This window comes from Loa loa (genome assembly GCF_000183805.2).
Source record: "Loa loa unplaced genomic scaffold supercont3.67, whole genome shotgun sequence".
Lineage (NCBI taxonomy): Eukaryota > Metazoa > Nematoda > Chromadorea > Rhabditida > Onchocercidae > Loa > Loa loa.
This window is the reverse complement of record NW_018108247.1, coordinates 72,078-91,105: the sequence shown is the minus strand read 5'-3', so window position 1 is coordinate 91,105 and position 19,028 is coordinate 72,078. Positions and strand designations below refer to the sequence as shown.

At 33.2% G+C, this 19,028-nt stretch overlaps 3 protein-coding genes across 3 annotated transcripts; all 3 read left to right on the top strand.

Moving 5' to 3' along the window:
* Positions 1–1,509: 1,509 nt before the first annotated feature.
* On the top strand, positions 1,510–10,482 carry LOAG_17373 (arginine N-methyltransferase 7; the record flags this gene model as incomplete). The annotated part of the gene is made up of 22 exons (XM_020450035.1): positions 1,510–1,594; positions 1,902–1,966; positions 2,260–2,407; positions 2,679–2,768; positions 3,238–3,398; positions 3,663–3,776; positions 3,996–4,253; positions 4,338–4,457; positions 4,716–4,882; positions 5,371–5,389; positions 5,629–5,763; positions 6,204–6,371; positions 6,689–6,905; positions 6,983–7,092; positions 7,256–7,470; positions 7,701–7,825; positions 7,974–8,151; positions 8,247–8,367; positions 9,035–9,229; positions 9,372–9,500; positions 9,634–9,896; positions 9,998–10,482. The coding sequence occupies 22 exons, from the start codon at positions 1,510–1,512 to the stop codon at positions 10,239–10,241; spliced, it is 3,327 nt and encodes a 1,108-aa protein (XP_020306347.1). The 3' UTR covers positions 10,242–10,482.
* Positions 10,483–12,124: 1,642 nt separating this feature from the next.
* On the top strand, positions 12,125–13,480 carry LOAG_17372 (extensin; the record flags this gene model as incomplete). The annotated part of the gene is made up of 1 exon (XM_020450034.1): positions 12,125–13,480. One exon carries the CDS (start codon positions 12,125–12,127, stop codon positions 13,454–13,456), a length of 1,332 nt encoding a protein of 443 aa, XP_020306346.1. The 3' UTR covers positions 13,457–13,480.
* Positions 13,481–15,605: 2,125 nt separating this feature from the next.
* Positions 15,606–17,349, top strand: LOAG_17371 (ubiquitin-60S ribosomal protein L40). Its single transcript, XM_020450033.1, has 3 exons — positions 15,606–16,054; positions 16,440–16,594; positions 17,130–17,349. The coding sequence occupies exons 1-3, from the start codon at positions 15,916–15,918 to the stop codon at positions 17,220–17,222; spliced, it is 387 nt and encodes a 128-aa protein (XP_020306345.1). The 5' UTR covers positions 15,606–15,915; the 3' UTR covers positions 17,223–17,349.
* Positions 17,350–19,028: the final 1,679 nt, after the last annotated feature.

Below are 19,028 nucleotides of genomic sequence, written 5' to 3'. Positions count from 1 at the left end.
TATATATATATATATATATATATATATATATATATATATATATATATAATTGGTAGAACTTTCTAATACATCTTTCTACTACGAAGTTATCAATTAATTGCTTTTTCCTACTAAGCAATAGCTTATTCAAATCAATTCCAAATATTTATAATGTAATCTTACTTTTCAGTTTTACTTTTTTCCTTTTCTCTGTACATCATAACGTTTATCATTCCTTCTTTACTGTATTTTCTTTACTTTTAATGTTATAATTATGAAATTATTTATCACATCTCTATATCATCATACAGTATTTGCAGATTATTAGTTTGGAAGAAATGGATTTGGAAAGAAGACAAAGGATAAATGTGTAATACCAGAAATATTATACCTGAATGATCAATTATACGACAAGAACAGCCAAGCTTATGCATATATTCCTTTTTTTCAAGTTTCGGTCTAAATGCTGATTGCTGTTTACCCAGTCATTGTATAAATGAACGAAGCTACATATAATTGGTAAAATACTCTGTTGAAAATTCAATTTTTATTTTTTCTTTGCATAAAATTTGTCCAACATTTCACCTCCGTATGTACCAAAGGAAAACAGATATGATAATATAATCCTTCTTTGACATAAAACTTTGAAACAGATAAAATTTTAAATCAAGTCGAAGTGATACCAAGGGAAACTAAGCTTGAGGAGAATTATTCGGAAGCTCTGGTCATTTCATAGTGTCCAAGACTACTTCACACTTCAAAAGAAAAATATAAAAATAACTTGAAATTAAATTAAAATTTTATTGTTGCGTATCCAATTTTATGATAGTTCTGGGATAAGCCAGTGTATTGATTGATTGAGATTAAGGTACAGACATGTGAAGTTTTCTGCATGAAGCAGCCTTGCTTATGTTTAAAAAAAGGGTCGAGTATTTAACAGAAATTGATTTTTGTTCGTTACCTTAGCAACAACAGCTCTTCATTTTAAAGATGCTTCTTGGATGGTATGGCAAACTAACCATATTCGTTGATGGGTGCTATTTGTTTTTCATTGATTTTAGTTTAGTTCTGATTGTTTCTGTGACAAGATGTTGCATGATATTTCTGAATAATAGATACTGATATTTTCATACTTTCGGGTACTATTTAAAAGTTTATTAGAGTCCTCAGGTTATGATGGAATAGGAGAGGTCATGAAATTGCACTGGTATTTTGCCAAAAAATTATGAATGCTAGTAGCTTTAGGTAAGGAAACTATGGTTAAAAGTTAGTTGCCATTTACTTTTGTTTCTGTCGTATAAAATCTCATCTAAAATTAATTGTCCATTCACATACACGTTAACAAAAAATGATAACTGTTAACTCATAATTGCTTTATTTTATGTAGAAAATCTCATAACTTCTTTATATATAAAAGATCAGATAATTGTTAGGCTCAATATCCCTAATTTTATCCTGTCGTAAAATTGACGTTCTGAAGATGAATTTTGAAGTGTTGAGTTTTTTTTTCTCTTATTGCAGCATTTCCGAATGAATAACTTGAAAGCAGCAACAACAATCCTGAAATATGGTGCGGAAGAAGATGCTGAAAAGATATTCGATCTGATCAAAGAAAGTAATGTTTCAATTCATCTCGTTCTGTTATTATTCGTTTCATCTGTCCTTTTGTTGCAAATTTTGTATATAACATGTAATTAAACCCTTATCATGTTTTTGGAGCTTTAGAATAATGAATACCAGTGTCCTAACTACAGCTCACATAGTATAAATGATTGACATCGTCAACCTCTGAGGAAGACCTTGAGGCATGGAAAGCATTGAATCCAGAAACGTATTGAATGTCCTGACAAATCAAAATATCAGGTCTATGCAGTCGAAATTCAAATAGATAACTGGAATTTGAAATTCTCTTTTCCATTTAGAGAATGCAAAGGAAGTGCTGCAAATTCTAAAGAGTATGCGTGTTCCGCTTAATTGCACCGATAAGGTTTGCTCAATCTTTGAACTTAATTATTAACGGTTATAACCGTTTATATAGAATTCGTGTATGTATTTGATGGTGTATGAAAAATAAATGGAGGGTTATATTTTTAAGATACAAAAGTTAGAACTGGTATAACTGAGAGTCTTAGAGTAGTATACTTTTGCAATGGTATACATCTTTTCCATGTCAAGGTTTTGTGCAATTAGAATAATGTGGACTATCACTTTGCATTATATGAAAATACGCATTCTATTTTCAGTTTTATTTGTCGAAACTGTAACGACGTATTTTTCCAGACTGGTATGTCACTTCTGGATCAAGCGAGTTGGTCAGGTCTTGACGACGTGGTTCGGTTCTTGTTAGCAAATGGTGTTGATCCAAATAAGAGTACTCATGACTGTGGTTATAAATCTCTTATGTTCGCGGCGATTGCTGGACATCAAAGTTCTTTTTTTTCCTTTTTTATTTGGTTTATGCAACATAAATGGAAAAAAAGAAGAGAAAGTTTTCAGTTTTACCTTGAACTGTTATAATTTGGTTGTGCTTTTGTGTTCGATCTATAAGAAAAGTGTGTGGCATTATTCAATTACTCTTTGTTAATCGGATAAAAGTTCGCTTGTTATTTGTTTATCTGAGATGTCGTTATATTTATTTGTTTGGTTGCAAAAATTATTTAATTGCTTAGAATATAATATGATGAGCGCCTGTCTTACAGGTATATGTCAGTTGTTATTAGACTATGGTGCACATGTTTATTCTACAAATGAAATTGGCAAAACAGCCGCGGAAATGGCAGCCTTTGTTGGTTAGTTTGTTTATTTTGTATTTACATAAAATACAAAATAATAAAAATCATAAACAAGTAAAAACACAAACACAAATAATAAAAAGAAGTCTGCGATGTGGAAATGCGGCATAATCCAACGTACTAGGTAGTTGTGGAGCATTTGTCTTAGGTCTCAGTAAAAAGATTGAAAAACTTTGCGAAAGAACTTTTGAGGGGTCAGAAGTTTTAGTGTACGAAGTAAATAAATGTAGTGTTTTATCTGGGTAACTTTGAATGAAATTTCAGGTACTTAAAAATTTTCCAATTTTTGATTTTTGGCAATTTCTGCTGGTTATTTTCAAAGCAAAGCATTGTAAAATCTTCTAATGTATTGTTATTTTTTCTTGATATGTGCTGGACCATTACTTCTTGATGTGACAAAAATGTGTGCCAAACTCATTCTCCTTGATGAAAAGAATATTACAACTAAATGGTTGATATTATGCAGGGCAGCACGAATGTGTTAGTATTATCAACAACTATATAGCTTTGGATGAAATCGAAAAGTTATTACATCCTAATGGGGATAACAGCGATGAAATTTATTCGAAAGATTTTTCCCATGCATTACATGACTTGATCAAAACTCATATAATACATCCTGTTTGGGTAAGTTATAACAAAAAACACTAAACACTTTATTTTATTAAATGTTTTATTTTCATTAAATTGTTTCTAAAAAGTTGTTTCCTTTTGGAAGAGTGACAATTAGTTGGTTGTAATTCATTTGTTTCTCTGTAATATACTATAATCGTCACTGATGATTTTTCCGCAAATGTAAGAGGTCATTCCTAATGATTTCCGAAATACACCCTTTTGTATTGCTACAATGTAAATGCCGTTTACCAATTAATAGAAGGGTTACTCGTTCAGGTCATGCTTTTCCTGCGTGATCATTATCAAGTAATATGGCAACATCGTCAGAAATTTTGTTATGTTTTGGATAGGATTTTTGAGAGGCAGTTACGGTGTAAAGAATCTAATGAGGTATGCGTAATTCGAATTTTGCCATGGCTTTCTCGAAATATTTCTCCTGAATAAAGGAAAAGCTTTATTCATATGTAGAATAATATCGATGCGTACCATATGTAGGGCAGGAATGATAGAGTTCTGGATTATTCAAAATGCGATTGGTATTTGCATATTCGGCTGTTATTTTCTTAAATGTTTATATGCATTTTAATGTTTTTCTTTTTTCAATCATAGGTCATGTCATTGAAGCTGTGGTTAATTTTATATACCGTACGAGATACATGCAAATTTGTGGAAACAGTTTTGGAAAAGGAAGAGCACAAAGCGTCAACAATAATCAGAAATTATGTGAAGCAATTGTTGAAAATGGAACAAACTTGTCGGATACGACCAAATTTGGAACGCTACTTAAGGAATGCTGTTCAGGCATTTCCATATCACCAGTGCTTACTTTTTCAGGCACTCGTCAAAAATCTTGCAGCTGTTGAATTTGTAAGTTAATTTTAGTGCAGTTTCTTTAATTCGAATTTGCATTTTAAGAAATCTTGATTTAAATATATTAGAATGGTTATTTAGGGTAATTTGCCAGATGCATTCTACTTGATAATGTCAATCTTTTCTGGACAAAGAATGGTAGAAACGTCTCATTTTTGTGCAAGTTGTGGTGCTATTATTTCCACCAAACGGTGCTGTAAGGTGATTTCTTTCTTAAATTCATCTTATCAATTAAATACTGATTAGTGGCATTTGGTCTAAACATCAAGCCGTTAACTTTCACGTGCTCGGGAGGACTTTCTACTTGTCTTTATAGTAGTTTTAAAACCTATTTAAATCAAGTGAAATTCAGTAAAAAAATCGGTTTTATTTTTGTATTGCTGTATTTCAGAACATATATTATTGTCATCCGGACTGCCAAAAAATGGACTGGTGTAATCATAAAATGTTTGCGAAAAGGTTGACAAGGAAAAACAAGGTGAGGAACGGAGATGTTCTTTGAGGGATAGTGCAGCGTCGAAAACAATTGTACAAAATGATGGGAGCATATCGATTGATGCCATACGAGATGGACAATCAGAAAATAAGGATGTTGAAAGAGTTGCCTCTGCACTTGCGGATATTAAGTTTGCACGATGATTTTCCATCCTCTTTTATTACTAACCTACTTGAGAAATACCTGCATATCCTGCTGTTTTTTTTCCTATGAGGAAGTGAAAAATAAAGCAATAAAGCAGTATTGCTGAAATAACTCTCTTGATTATTTCTGTAAAGATTATCGAGTTACTGAAGTTTCTGTACATTTTTTATGCGATATTGTTCTATCCGAGCCTGTCATGTTACCCATCTAATCTTAGTTACTTATTACCATGTCAGCTTCGGCATCTTCCATATGCATATGTGCCATCCTCTTAATGGCCTCTGTGTCAAGACTAGTCGTTTTCGATAATTTGAAACTCAGAATTTTTTAAATTTCAGACCATTTAAAACACATTGATTTCGCCATTGTTTCCATTTATATGTTATTTTTTCTTGAAGCTTGCAATTTCATAATTGTTTTGTTTAGCGTTTTGTGTAATAAAAGATCTTTCCTGACTGTTATTTTTTATTTCAGGGACCGATTTATATTCTCGGTGAATTTTCCGGACTTCGAATTTTTAAACAAACCTCTTATTCAGTAATGAACATATATCTTTACATATCAGCGCAAAATTCTTAGATATTGGTGTATATGTTCAGCCATATAAGTTTATCGTTTAAGTGCTTCTGGATGGATTAAACAGGCATTGAGTACGTTTTAACTTTATATATTTACATAGAAGTACACTGAACTATCTATTAGATTGCATTTATTCATTAGCGAAACTTTCAGAATTATCAATTAGACGCACTAATCGTAAAAATAATTTCAACCATAAGTCGAGCATTCCCAAGGATTTTATCTTCACGCCTCCAGAGTTTACATATCTGGATTCAAAATTGTTTACGAAGAAAGCACAAAGCTAAGGTAATAAAAACAAAATACAGAGCTAAGTCTGTATTCCTTTTTTCAAACTACCCAGATAGTATTTCGTTATGGCTGAAGTGTTAGGAGATGAACAAGTTGAAGAAACGAGATTTTGAGAATAAATGAAGTATTTAAAAATTCAATAAAAATTTCTTCATATACGCTGCACAATGAAATACGGTGGTTTTTATGTGTTAGAAGAAATCAGGTGAAAAAAAGGAAAAACTTTGAGAAATATATTTGATTTTTAGCGTTTAATTTCATTTTAGACATCAGGATATGTGTATGACGATATTAGGACGGACATTCCTATTTTCTTTGTATTTAATCGCTGATCCTTTTTTCTTCAAAGGCTAATAAGCCAAACCAGTTTTTCTTTCCTTTTCATTTTTTTTTCGCTCTTGCAGTCGCGTTCCTGATTTCTTTTATCTTAAATTCAGATGTTTTTGGAAACGGTCGACCCGATCACTGGACAACGGACGTGGAAAGTTGCGGAAGAGGATTATGATGTGGCCCAAGAGATTGCTCGTAGTGGATTTGGAGATATGATTCATGATTTTGAAAGAAACCAGAGATATGAACTTGGACTAAAATCAGTAATTAGCCAGGTATGTTTGAGTAAACAGCATGTCTTTATTTTGTTCGCTGTATTTGCGTTTTATTACTATTTCTGATTCTTCTATAGTCCGAGCTTTTGGAAGAGAATCTAATTATGGAAAATCTTTCTTTTATCTCTGATTCATTACATATTCGCTCCTTTTTTTGGTCCTGTGTCTGAAGAGCAACTGAAATAACGGTATTCATGCTTCCATATCACCTCCATTAAACTTCTAGAATGGTTTATTAATAATTTTAGAATTTTAAGGTAGCTTCGGCTTTATAGGTGTTATATATTTCTGTGACATTACGAAATTGGATTTTTTAGCTTAAAAAAAAGAACGAGAGAGTGCATGTCCTAGACATTGGTGCTGGTACGGGTTTATTGTCAATGATGGCCATGAGAGCCGGCGCTGATAGTGTGACAGCTCTAGAAATGCTGGAACCAATGGCAAAATGCGCGGAGGAGATTATCCGAAAAAATGGTTATGAAAAACAAATACGCTTAATTGCATCACGATCAACCGAGTTGACGGATGAAGAAAGTCAGCAGAATTTTTCTTTTTCTTTTGAAATTTCATCATTTTGATTCATGTGCATTGGAAGACTTCTCTTTTTGTAGTTAGTACCATTGAAAAAGGCGATGTAATTGTTGCTGAAGTATTTGACACTGAATTAATTGGTGAGGGTGCGTTACGAACTTTCAAGGAAGCGCATCAAAAATTGGTTAAGGTCTGTTTACAAAGTTTTCCGGATTGACAGTTATCAGTCCAACCGGACGAACAGTGCATTGTTCTCCCTGCTAATCTGATCTTCAACTTCCATGAAAACTGGAAAATCACATTTTAACTTTTAATTTTGAACTTTTTTTTTAAGGAAAAGGGATTACTTTCAGCCTGGTTGTAGAGTAGTCCCATCATCAGCACGAGTCTTGCTAGTTCCTGTACAAAGTGATTTTCTTATGCGTTTTCATCAGCTTCCCTCTCGGCACTTCAAAGTTCCAGAAATCAGCAAACGCTGTCCCGGTGCAGGAGCTATACACGATATCCACGTTTCGGAAGTGCCAGAGGAGGAAATTTGCGTGCTTGCTGAACCGTTTGTAGCTTTTAGGTTGTTTCGTAGTTTTCCAGTGTTTTTCTTTACATTTCTAATTTCTAAGAACAGTGTTCACTTCTTTTGACAGTTATAGCACTAAACTTCTTTTTCTATTGCGATGTTTTGTAGGATATAAGAAACGAATGATTATACCACTGAAAATCATGTCTTAGCTCAGAAAGTCAAAATATTATTTGTTTGAATCGAATATTCCGTAATATAAAAACTCATTTATTGATTTGCAGTTTTAATTTCGAAGATGGTTATTCTATTAATTATAATGAAACAGTTGTCAGAACATTTGATGCTCAATCAGACGGTACATTTGAAGCAATTTTGATGTGGTGGGAACTTGATATGGATGGCACTGGTAAATCTATGAAATTTATGGAAGTATTGGTTGTCCTTTTTTCGATTTAGAACTCATTATGTATTTCGTTTAAAGAACCAGCAAAATAGGCCACTGTTCTGCAATACTTTTTTTTTATCTTCCATTTGTGAAACAAATTATTTTCTAGGACAGAATATATTAAGCACAGCACCAAAATGGTGGAACAGTGGAGCAAAATGGCGAGATCATTGGGTGCAAGGTGTTTATTATCTTGCTCAGAGTATTCAGGTTCGAAAAAACGAAACAGTTGCGCTTCACTGTTGTCATGACGAATTCTCTTTCTGGTTTGCTGTACCTCAGAATGAGTATGTTTTTCTGAATTTTCATAGCTGAAGATTTTCATTCAATTAAAAAGTGGCTTTTATATTTAAATTTTAATGAATGCGATAATTTTTCTTAGATTTGATGCCTCTGAGCCTAATTTTTGTCGATGTAAAACACATGTTGCTTGCTCACGAAATGCAATTCATCGCTTAAATGAAATTGATGAGGATGTTGCCTTTGATCATTTCTTGGAAAAGGTAATATTATATTTTCTCAAATTGTATTTTCTTAAATTTTCTTCTTTTAATTCCGTTAATTACATTTTCTGTGAAACGTGTTTCAGTGTAGTGCTGCTTGCGAAGCTTTATTGAAATAATTTCTTTACAATGTTTATCTTCTTTTTTGCTTGTATTTCTTTTTAAGAAAACGATAGCGTATTGACTTTTTATGTATTTCTTTTTTAAAATTTATCGAGTTTAAGCTGTAAATAGTTTAAGGTTATTGTTAAGAAGTATTACATTTCTGATGGCATTATTTCGCAATTTGTATTTCGGTTTGTTAGGTACCGAAAAAAATACCGAAACTTAAAAGGTAGTATGCAGAATAAGTGTCAATGAAGAATATGATTCGAAGAACTTATATTTGTCTTAAATTAAAAAAAGTATGTATGATGAAGAGCTAAGTCATACTTGAACAAATAGATTACTATCTACTTGAACTATTATTTGGAATTTCTTTTCCATCTGATTTTTTAAAATTATGATCAGTGCTTCATTCTACTCCAAGTATTTGAGTATTTTAGCAAATAATTATTTTATTTTTAATTTAGCTCATTTGTTTTCGTATCTGCTCATATCATGATCGTATTGCTGACGTGATTGTCCGACGATATTTTTTCGAATAATCTATATAATTTCTTTGCAGAATTTTACAGGAAAATCAGTAGCTATCATTGATGATGGTTCGCTTATGAGTTTATTGCTTGCAAAATATGCAAAAACAGTCCAAATTGTTGAACCAAATGACCATTTTATGGAAGTCATTTCGGCTTACATCGAAGAAAATCGCATACAGAATATTCGTATTTATGATGATTATACTGCTGTTCCTTGTGATGAAGTAAATTTTACGACAGATTGTCTCTAGATATTAAACATTGCGACGGTAGTTGTAACGCAAAATTTAAAGATTGAATAATTATTCGAAGTTACTGATTTTACTTTTCTTTTTCCGAATTCAGTTTTAGTGAAAACGAATTTAGGTTGATGTTGTTGTATCAGAACCGTTCTATTTGTTCTCTTTTCTTCCATGGGATAATCTATGCTTTTGGTTTACGGTACATAAACTACTACCATCCTTCGAATCCAGATATCTTCCACTGTCGCCAGGGGTTTGTGTGGTTTTTATTCAATCAACTGCAAGAATACCGTAAATGAAGCTCATTTTTGTCTGGCAAAGTTGGAATTATTGGGGTTTGCAAAGATTTCGGAAAAAAACTTTCTTATCTTGATAGTGTTTTGTAGGGAGGCATAATGTATGCAATGCCAGTCAAATTCGATGAATTATGGAAAATAGCAGCTCCATTCGGTATCGTGGAAGGTTTCGATTTGTCACCCTTTGATAATGTAATTATCAAGGCTCGAAGTGCTGTCGATGCAATGGTTGAACCTCATCCTCTTTGGGAATATCCATCCATCATAACTGGAGAGCCAGTTATACTTGCTCGATTCGATTTCAATGAACCTCCCACTCATGCATCCTTTAAGACTAAAATTGCTCCTTCCATGTAAGTGTTCAATGATTATTGTATTAAGTGCTGTAATTGTGAACATAGATTTTGAAGTTTGAAAATGCATTTTTTCCTTCGGAGAATTTAGCGTTTTCCAGGATTGGCACAAATGCTATCATTTTCTGGATGGATTGGCTGCACGATGATTTTCGATTAACTAGTGGACTTTTGAACGAACCTGAAATAGGCAAGCGACCAAACTGGTCTATTTCGCATCGACAAGGTGTTCATTTTCTTCCAGAATCAGCAAGATGCCTAGAGTCTCCTTCTTCTATCAATATTAAAGCCGACTTTTGTCCCAATGCACAATTTTTGTTCCATTTCCAATATGAAACTTCGTGAAATATTGTTTATAATTTTTAATACTGTGCGGTAAGAGATCTTCACTTTGAATTACGTCGGCATTTTCAGTAAATTTATGCTTGATTTGCTTAATGATTTAGTTTTAGTTTATTGTGATTTAGCTGGTAATTAGGTATTTTCTGAAAATGTTAGGTTCAAGACCTAGCCGTAGCGTGACAGTGACTTTTTTATTTGCATATTATCAAGAATGCCTATCAGGGTTTAAAGTATGATATTCAGGGTCTTTTTTTCTTTTATTTTTCTGTTTGGAGCATTTCATGCTTTATTCGGCTGATTAGATTAATTTGCCTTGAGATGTGTGGATTATTTTATCTCAGTTGCATTGAGCATGTTTTACTTTTCATGGATTCAATCATTCTTGTTTGCTGTTTTGCTTATTCTTCATTTGTTCGTTTTTTTTTTTATTCCACAATAAAAAAGAAAAAAAAAAGAACTTTGAAGCACAGATAGTCAAGATCATTGAGGCTTTCACTACACTATAGATGTCATGTCTTCTGATGACGGAGTAGGATCCATCGAATGTTTAAAATTTTTTGTGATGATAGTACCCATTGAATCTACTGTTCCTTAGAGCGAATTTTATCTAAAATTTTAAATTCGGATGAAATACTGAAAATTTTTATGTATAGATCGAATTCCATCGTAAAAAGATTTAATTCCAGTTAACAACTAATACGATTATCAATATTCATTACGTCTTTCCCGATTGAAATGCACAAATCTATGCCACACTCCATAATCTATTCAAGCATTAAAAACCTTAAAATCTTTTAATCCTTAATTTTTAACTACGGATCTTAATTTAGATTTATAAATTGGTTGGTAACAACTCGGAACAGTTCTTCCATTTATTTTGTTTGTAATCAAGTCGTTTGAACAGTCGGCTCATATAGTTGTTCTCAGAAAAAGAGAAAGCTAATTTTCGAATAAATTGCAAAGAGCAAAAATTTGATGCTAAATTTTTGAAATTCAGAAAAAGGATTGAACTGATAAGTCTGATTGCTACACGAGAAATGCATATCATATTTATAAATGTATGAAGAATAAAAAAAAGGAAAAACGACTTATATTTGCATATTAGAGTTAGAAAATCTATGATAAAAATGATTCACAATTACTGGCTGGTTGTCTTTTTATTAATTATTCGTTTTGGTGCGGTTGAATACATTTTGTTCTTGCTGGATCCTTGGGAAGGTTTGAGGTCTGCATGATGTATCATATATGATATGGGCATTACAACTGATTACTATTAGTTTGACAATATCTGTTAGTAGTAACTGCTTGTGTATATAAGAACTTAGATTCTGATCAATTTAGCCCTTACTAGATCAATACCACTTCCTTTTTATCTTTTTTCTATATTTTTAAGTACTTCGATATATATTATTTTCAGATATATCAATTCATTAGTATCTAATTACTTTTCTTATCACAAAATATGAATGGTTATATTTGAATACTTTTTTTAATCAGTAATTTCATTTCCCTTCTCAATTTTCTTCTCATATCTTTGTTTTTGATTATAAATTTCTTCTTTCTTTCCTTTCAATGAATGGAGGAGCATTTATGTATATCACTATGATCAAAATATAAGTACAACTATGCATTAGCAATAAATTCGGACATATCAATTTTTCACACCGAATGATACCATTACTGCACATCGATACAGTAATGGTACCATATTGGTAACACATCAGAATTATAACGAACAAATATTGTGGAGTGGCACGGTATGGTACAGTAGTATGGCGGGAAAATACGGTTATTTAATGGTGTTACTAGAACTACTTCGATCATGTATTTTTCTATAACTCTTCCTTCGATAATTTATAGGATTTTCCTGTAGGTGTGAATGAATTATGTCGCAAACACCTAAACAACAACCAAGTCGTGAAGGTGAACATCGAGACGAAACAAGCAATAAACAATGTGGACAGCCTAAAATATCGCGGACCGGGGGAAGACCCTTGTGTGAAGTTGTATTCATTGATCCTCATAGATCGAAAAAACGAACAGTTAATGCAAAAGAATCAGTTTCAGCAGCTCCAATATCACTAAGGGATGCAATAACAAATCTGTCGTTGCAATTTCAGAATACTATCGGACGAAGTGTTGCTCCAGAGAGAGGTGCAAAAGATAATTCATCCCGAAATCGTTCGAATAATCGCAAGTCTAGGCGACAACGATTGGAAATCTCATCACGAGTCGATTCTCAACGAACCCAAAAGTCACCAGTTTTTGGAAAACCAAATCCTAGACAAATATCACGCGAAATGATGGCACCGTTGCAGGGAAGTCAACTATTGAATAGAATTCCGCGACGAGTTCGAGATGGTGACCATAATCTTTACCAGCAAGCAGCACTGTTAGCCGGTTCACTCGAAGAATTACCACAGGAAGGAGGAACCTACTTATCATCTGGAAGACATCAGGCATTAATGGAACATGGAAAGGCGGATGATTCAACCAGATCTGTATATCCAGCTATTTCTCCAGTTTTACTTGGACGATCTCCTTCTCCAAATATTCGTGATTTTCCTCGAGCTGTTTTTCCATTGCCTGGATTTAGTCCAGGATTTGGAGGGATACCACCCGGTTTCTATCTTCCGCCTCAAGCAGCATCCGGAACTGGTGCACCACCTGGATTTTATTTACCGCTTCAGGCAACACCAGGAAATGGTATGTCACCCGGATTTATGCCACATGGGTTCTGTCCACCACCTGGTTTTAGTGCAGTACCTAGATTTTATCCACCGTCTCTGGTTGCAACTGGAATTAGTACGCCACCCGCAATTTATCCATTTTCTCAAGCAGCACTCGGAACTAGTACATCATTGGGATATCTTCCACGACCTCAGACTCTACTCGGAACTGGTGCACCGTATGGATTGTATTCACCACCTCAGAGTGTACTTGGACCTGGTGCATCACCCAGATTTTATCCACCAGCTTATCCAACACTCGGAACATCTCCAATGTTGTCTACTTCTCAGCAACCTTTGGGTCATGAAAAATCGGACCAAACATCGGTAGCACCTCAACCAATAACCCCTTCAACCGAGCCTCCAGTTAGTAGCGAAATTTTCGGTTCAATGCTAAGTGCTTCAACTTCTGCCGCGACTACCGCTCTTCCACCGACATTGCCAGCTGGATCACCACCTCAGGTTCCCTTTATACTGAATCATTCATAACAGTTGTATCATTCAAACCTGAAATAATAATTGATCAATGTGATACATTTACAAAATGTCACATATCGGAAATTAAATGAACCTTTTCCTTTTCCTTTCTGGTTTGATTGTTTATATTAAAACAAAACATATTAAACAACTTCGTCACTTTCGCAAAAGAATTGAAAGAAAAAAATGATATAATGGAAGTAGAAATACGTCCTCTCTTCCATTCTTCTTTTATCATATCAAATTTTTTATCCGTTCCTTTTTAAAAAATAAGGCTTTTTGAGCGTCGCACAGAATATAAATCTTATCTGTATAATATACATAGAAAATCAAAAGAAAAGAAACTGATAAGAAATTACTTTCTATTTTTGGTAATGAAATGAATGAATGGAAGTAGAAATACGTCCTCTCTTCCATTCTTCTTTTATCATATCAAATTTTTTATCCGTTCCTTTTTAAAAAAAGCTGTACACATTTTTTTTCTTTTCATTTCAGTCAAAAATTATTCCACCACAGTGGACAGAATCAGACTATACAACAAGTGGATTGGATGGAATCTCTTCACTTTCTGATCCCTACACCTACACAGCAACCACTAATGTACCATCTAGTGAAACATTCGAATTTACGCCACAATTCACCCTTCCTATCGTACGATTATTTGGTGGTTTATTTGTGCACAACTTTGAAGAGGTTCGTTTCCTTTCTCTCTTTCTCCCTCTCTCTCTCGTCCTTTCTTTTTACTGTTTTTAAAAAGATTTCCGAATTTTTATAAAAACTGAAATTTAAATTTAACTGAATCTAAAAATTGCAATTTGCTTGCTGGATGTATAGCAACAACAAAATTACACATTTTATTTCTGCCTATCATATTAAATAATTATAATCGAATATAACTTGCTTAGTTTGAACAAGTACAATTACAAATATCACGGCAGTTAAACAATTAAGTGACAATCACAATTACCCCAAATACTATGAAATAACTGACGTTTCGGGAATTTTACAGTCTCATTATGTCACAACTGATTCAATGCCTTTTGTAACGTAATGAAAATCCTCCAACTTTTTGGTAAGATTATTTTCTTTTTCTTTCCTTGCTCTTTGTTCTATACTAATTAAGATTTGCGGAAAAAAACACAACTCACTTCTTTCATTTATTCAATTGTTGTTTTCCCAAAAATTCGATTTAAAAAGGAAGAAAAAGAACTTCATGAAAGGTGGTGCTATTTTCTTTAAAAATCAAAGATTATTTGGGATAATTTTCAGAAAAAAACAGTTGCGAGTCAAATTTCAAATTATTGCTGTCAGTATTTACAATCATTAGCTTTTGAAGTTCTCTTCAAATGAATGACTAATTGATCGGTTGGCTTGTAATAAACAAATGTTGAGTGGTTGACTTGATACTATATATGTTTTTTTGATTGGTTGGTAATAGCAGCTTTATATCCATATTTCAACGATGATCATCACGCCAATTGTCAACCTGTTCATCCTCAACATGCAGTCACTTTCTCACATAACCCACACAGTTTACATATAAAGTTCGATGCTTGGTAACTTTGCCTTTCCATCAGTCAGCAGTATTTCATCATCTTCTACCTTACCATGGATCCGCGTATCTATTGTGCCTATATGCAATTGTCAACCTATTCATCTTTATCATACAATTACCTGCTCACTTTTTTCCTCGATCAATTTAATTTAACAGAAAAAAATTCGAAATAAAAGTTTAACGTGCAAAATGACTAGTATTTTAATGGAATAGTCTTTGTTACAAGATATATGTGTAGATAAATGATACCAGAATGCTACTATATTTCCATTTTGCATTCATGATAATTCGTACTAATCTTATAATGCATTCGTGATAATCTGATTAATAATATGGAGTTTTGATAAATTTCAATAAATTGATTTTGACAAGTACATTGAACTTAATCAATTTATGTGTTGATTTAAACACTGCAATCCTTTGATTGATTGACATCCCTTATTTACGAAAAATTGAATTACGTTCATAGCATACATCCGTAAACGAGTATTTCTACTTCATCATTATTTTCTTCTGGTTGAAAGACTCGGGAACACTATTTTCATCCAATCCCCGACAGCTTAGTAACATACATAGGTCCATTTCGAACCAGCCAAATCGTGGTCGGGACCTGGATAAGATTTAGGTTGTGGGATTACGAAAGAGGGAGTGGTGTGGTTGAGCACTGTAGTGTCGTATTAGTGGTGCTGCTGTATTCTATTCTCAGCAATCGAGTGGAAATTGGGGCGAGAGAAGTTTTTGGCTTGAAAACCATTACAAATCCCTTACTGTCACTTGAATCACTTAAATTGAGCGTTATCCCAATTGTTGAAGTGATATCTTCTTTTGTCTTATAAGTCGCTCTTTGTATACATCAGCATTACATGTATTAAGCCAATTTGGACGGATTCTACAGTTATAATTTCCAGATTTCACTATGCAAATTTTCGTCAAGACATTAACTGGTAAGACGATTACACTTGAGGTCGAATCCTCGGATACAATTGAGAATGTAAAAGCTAAGATTCAGGACAAAGAGGGCATACCTCCAGATCAGCAGCGATTGATTTTTGCAGGTACTGACTTCACGTAGGATATTTTCAAGATGTTTTAACTGCAGTATTGTCATAGGAGTTGAAATGCGGACCTAAGAACTGATTTTGTTTATGGCCACTCTGTTGTCCAGCAAAAATACATCGATTTAGCCGTGATGATTCTATGTGGAATAACTAACGATGTAGTTCTGATATGAAATTAAAAGGTGTAATTCTTGCAAAGTAAGGAGGAGATGAAGAGAAGCAACCTCCAATAGTTGCTAAGCAATTGTGAATTGTGAACAATCACAAGCGAAGCTCTTGTGATTATTTGAAGCATTAAAAAATACAATCACATATTAAGGCATAGGGTTTCTAGTGTTAAATGATTTTTTTTTTCTTTCTGTCACATAAATTCAAATTTCAGGTAAGCAGTTGGAAGATGGGCGTACTCTCTCAGACTATAATATCCAAAAGGAATCTACACTTCATCTGGTCCTTCGTCTTCGTGGTGGTATCATTGAACCTTCCCTTCGTCAACTTGCTCAGAAATACAACTGTGAGAAGCAAATTTGCCGCAAGGTTAGTAAAACTGTTGCGAAGTTACTTCTTATTTTTAAAAGATTTTTGACTGTTTTTTAGTTACAATTTCTACAGCTTTATAAGTTACATACTAACATATGTTTGTATTGCATTTTCGAGTATCAGTAAAGTTTCAATCGAATCAAAAACTTGAAGGAAGTCGTTGAAAGGGGAATTAAACCATCAGCAATTCAACAATTTTGCGGTGGTTTGAAAGGAAGTTGTCCATTAACTTCTTTTGGATTAAAGAAAAATTAGTATAATTAGTGATGATAATTCCTTTTCCTTTCTATCTTGAAATTGGATTCTGAATATGTAAATGATATTTTTCATTACCTTTCGTCTTAATTAGATCCTCGTCTTTGGGTCGTATTCCGAGGCCCCCTCCTCATTTTCTTTGTCATTATCGAAATTGTTTCGGTAGTTATTTCTTGCATTTGATCAAACATGTTGGATTGTGAGTGTTCTGAACATTTTAAACTTAATTTCAGCAAAAATTGTGCAACTTGTAGGTTTCAAATGAATGTATTTCTAGTGCTATGCTCGTTTGCCACCGCGTGCAACGAACTGCCGTAAAAAGAAATGTGGACATTCAAATGATTTGCGTATCAAGAAGAAGCTAAAGTAAACCTGAACTAATCTTGCAATGCCTATGTGAATGCTTCTATCCTCGAGTGAAATAAATACTGACTTCTTTCATGTAAGCATCGTCAGCAGCTGAGGGGTTCCTTTTAATCATAATATTCATTTTTCATAAAGAGGAATCGGTAATTCCTATCTTTGCAAGTATCAGATATATGTCTGTATGGGATTACATATCTTCAGCATAACCTTTGTTTTTCTGGAAATATTTCCTGTTGGTGTCATAGTATTAGAGATTTGTCGTCTGGTTAAAGGAGGAAAAAAGATGCAGGTATAGAAGTCACAGTAAACGACGGCGGTTTTCACGGTGTTTCATTCTGTTACAAATAAGAGCTGTTTAAAACCGAGTACGTTAGAATACCATTTATGCCACATGTTTTCGGCAAGCGTTGCACTATTGGCATTTGCTTCCATAACCTTCATCTGCTCTGAGTTTTGCATTGCACTGCTGTTGTTTTTTCGATGATTGCCCCATTAATTATAACGGCGGTAACCAAGTATTTTGCATTCTGGTCCATGTTAATCAAATATTTTATTTGCGTTTCTCTATTCCACTTTTCACGTAAATGTATAGATGTACTCAAAAAATTCAGATTCGTAGGGTTGATTTCGTGGTACTAATGGGTCTTTCTTCTCTAAATTGCCTAATTTAACTAATTTTTTTTTTCGTTTTAGAAGGCGCAAAATTCTACGTGTTTTGTGGAAAAATTGGAAGCTCAAATGGCAAAAAATGATTGAAATAATGATTTCTGAGTACGCCTTGGTGTTAGCCTTCTTATCTCGATTCATTTTCTAGTTTTGAAGTAATAATAGACAAAGCTAATCTTGTGGGAAGCTTACAGAACTCAGTCATTTTGTGCAGTGCACCCTTCAAATGATAGTACGTTCTGGAAGCGAGAATAAATTTTCCTACAAGATCCCACGATTTCTTCATATAGAAGTTTTATTTCTCGATACCGACTTTCACTTATATTTATGTTCTGTTCAGAAAATATTATGTCTGATCGGTTTTCAACGATGGTCCCTTTTTGTTGCGCTGGTTTTTTCAACAACGATCATGGTTTTCAACAAGTTTATGTTTGATAATAGTATGAGGAGATAGCGGAGGAAAAGGAGCGGAAGAAGGGTAAGAAGAGTGCTGATTTCTCGCACTTCCTTTCTGTATCAAGAAAGAGAGAAATAGACAGGGTAGAAACTAATACTGATGTTTAAAATTGGTTAAATCACTATCACAGAATCGATTTTCGAAGTTGGCACACCTCCGTTATCATTCCTACTGCCTCCATGATTCATCATCGTCCTATTTCTGTCCATTTTTCCTTCCGACTGTTTGATCCTGACTGAAATTGTTTATCTATTCAATACATCTCATTCATACTCGCTTTTTTATTCAAAAAATTAAATTCATCCATTTTTTTAACCCATCGAAAGTTTAAATTGGATAAATAGAAGAAACGTGTGCATCATATATTCCCTCATTAATATTTCCGATATTTGGTTACGTTTTAGCTATTTTAAACCATTAATTCAATTAATTTACTCTTAGTTCCATTTAAATTTTCTATACATGAGAAGTTACAAAACAAAAAATGGAACAATTAAAATAAAATTTAACAAAAACAGTTTATTTCAAATATCAATGGATACAATCAAATGATTTCTGTTCCCTCTTTCTTAATGGTCATTACTATTATTACTATTACTATTATTATTATTATTATTATTATTATTATTATTATTATTATTATTGTTATTATTATTATTATTATTATTATTAATTATTATTATTATT

Coding starts and splice junctions, on each gene's coding strand:
- LOAG_17371 (XM_020450033.1), top strand. CDS start 15,916: ATGCAAATTTTCGTCAAGACATTAACTGGTAAGACGATTACACTTGAG. Junction 16,055..16,439: donor GCAGCGATTGATTTTTGCAG/GTACTGACTTCA, acceptor TTCAAATTTCAG/GTAAGCAGTTGGAAGATGGG. Junction 16,595..17,129: donor AGAAGCAAATTTGCCGCAAG/GTTAGTAAAACT, acceptor ATGTATTTCTAG/TGCTATGCTCGTTTGCCACC.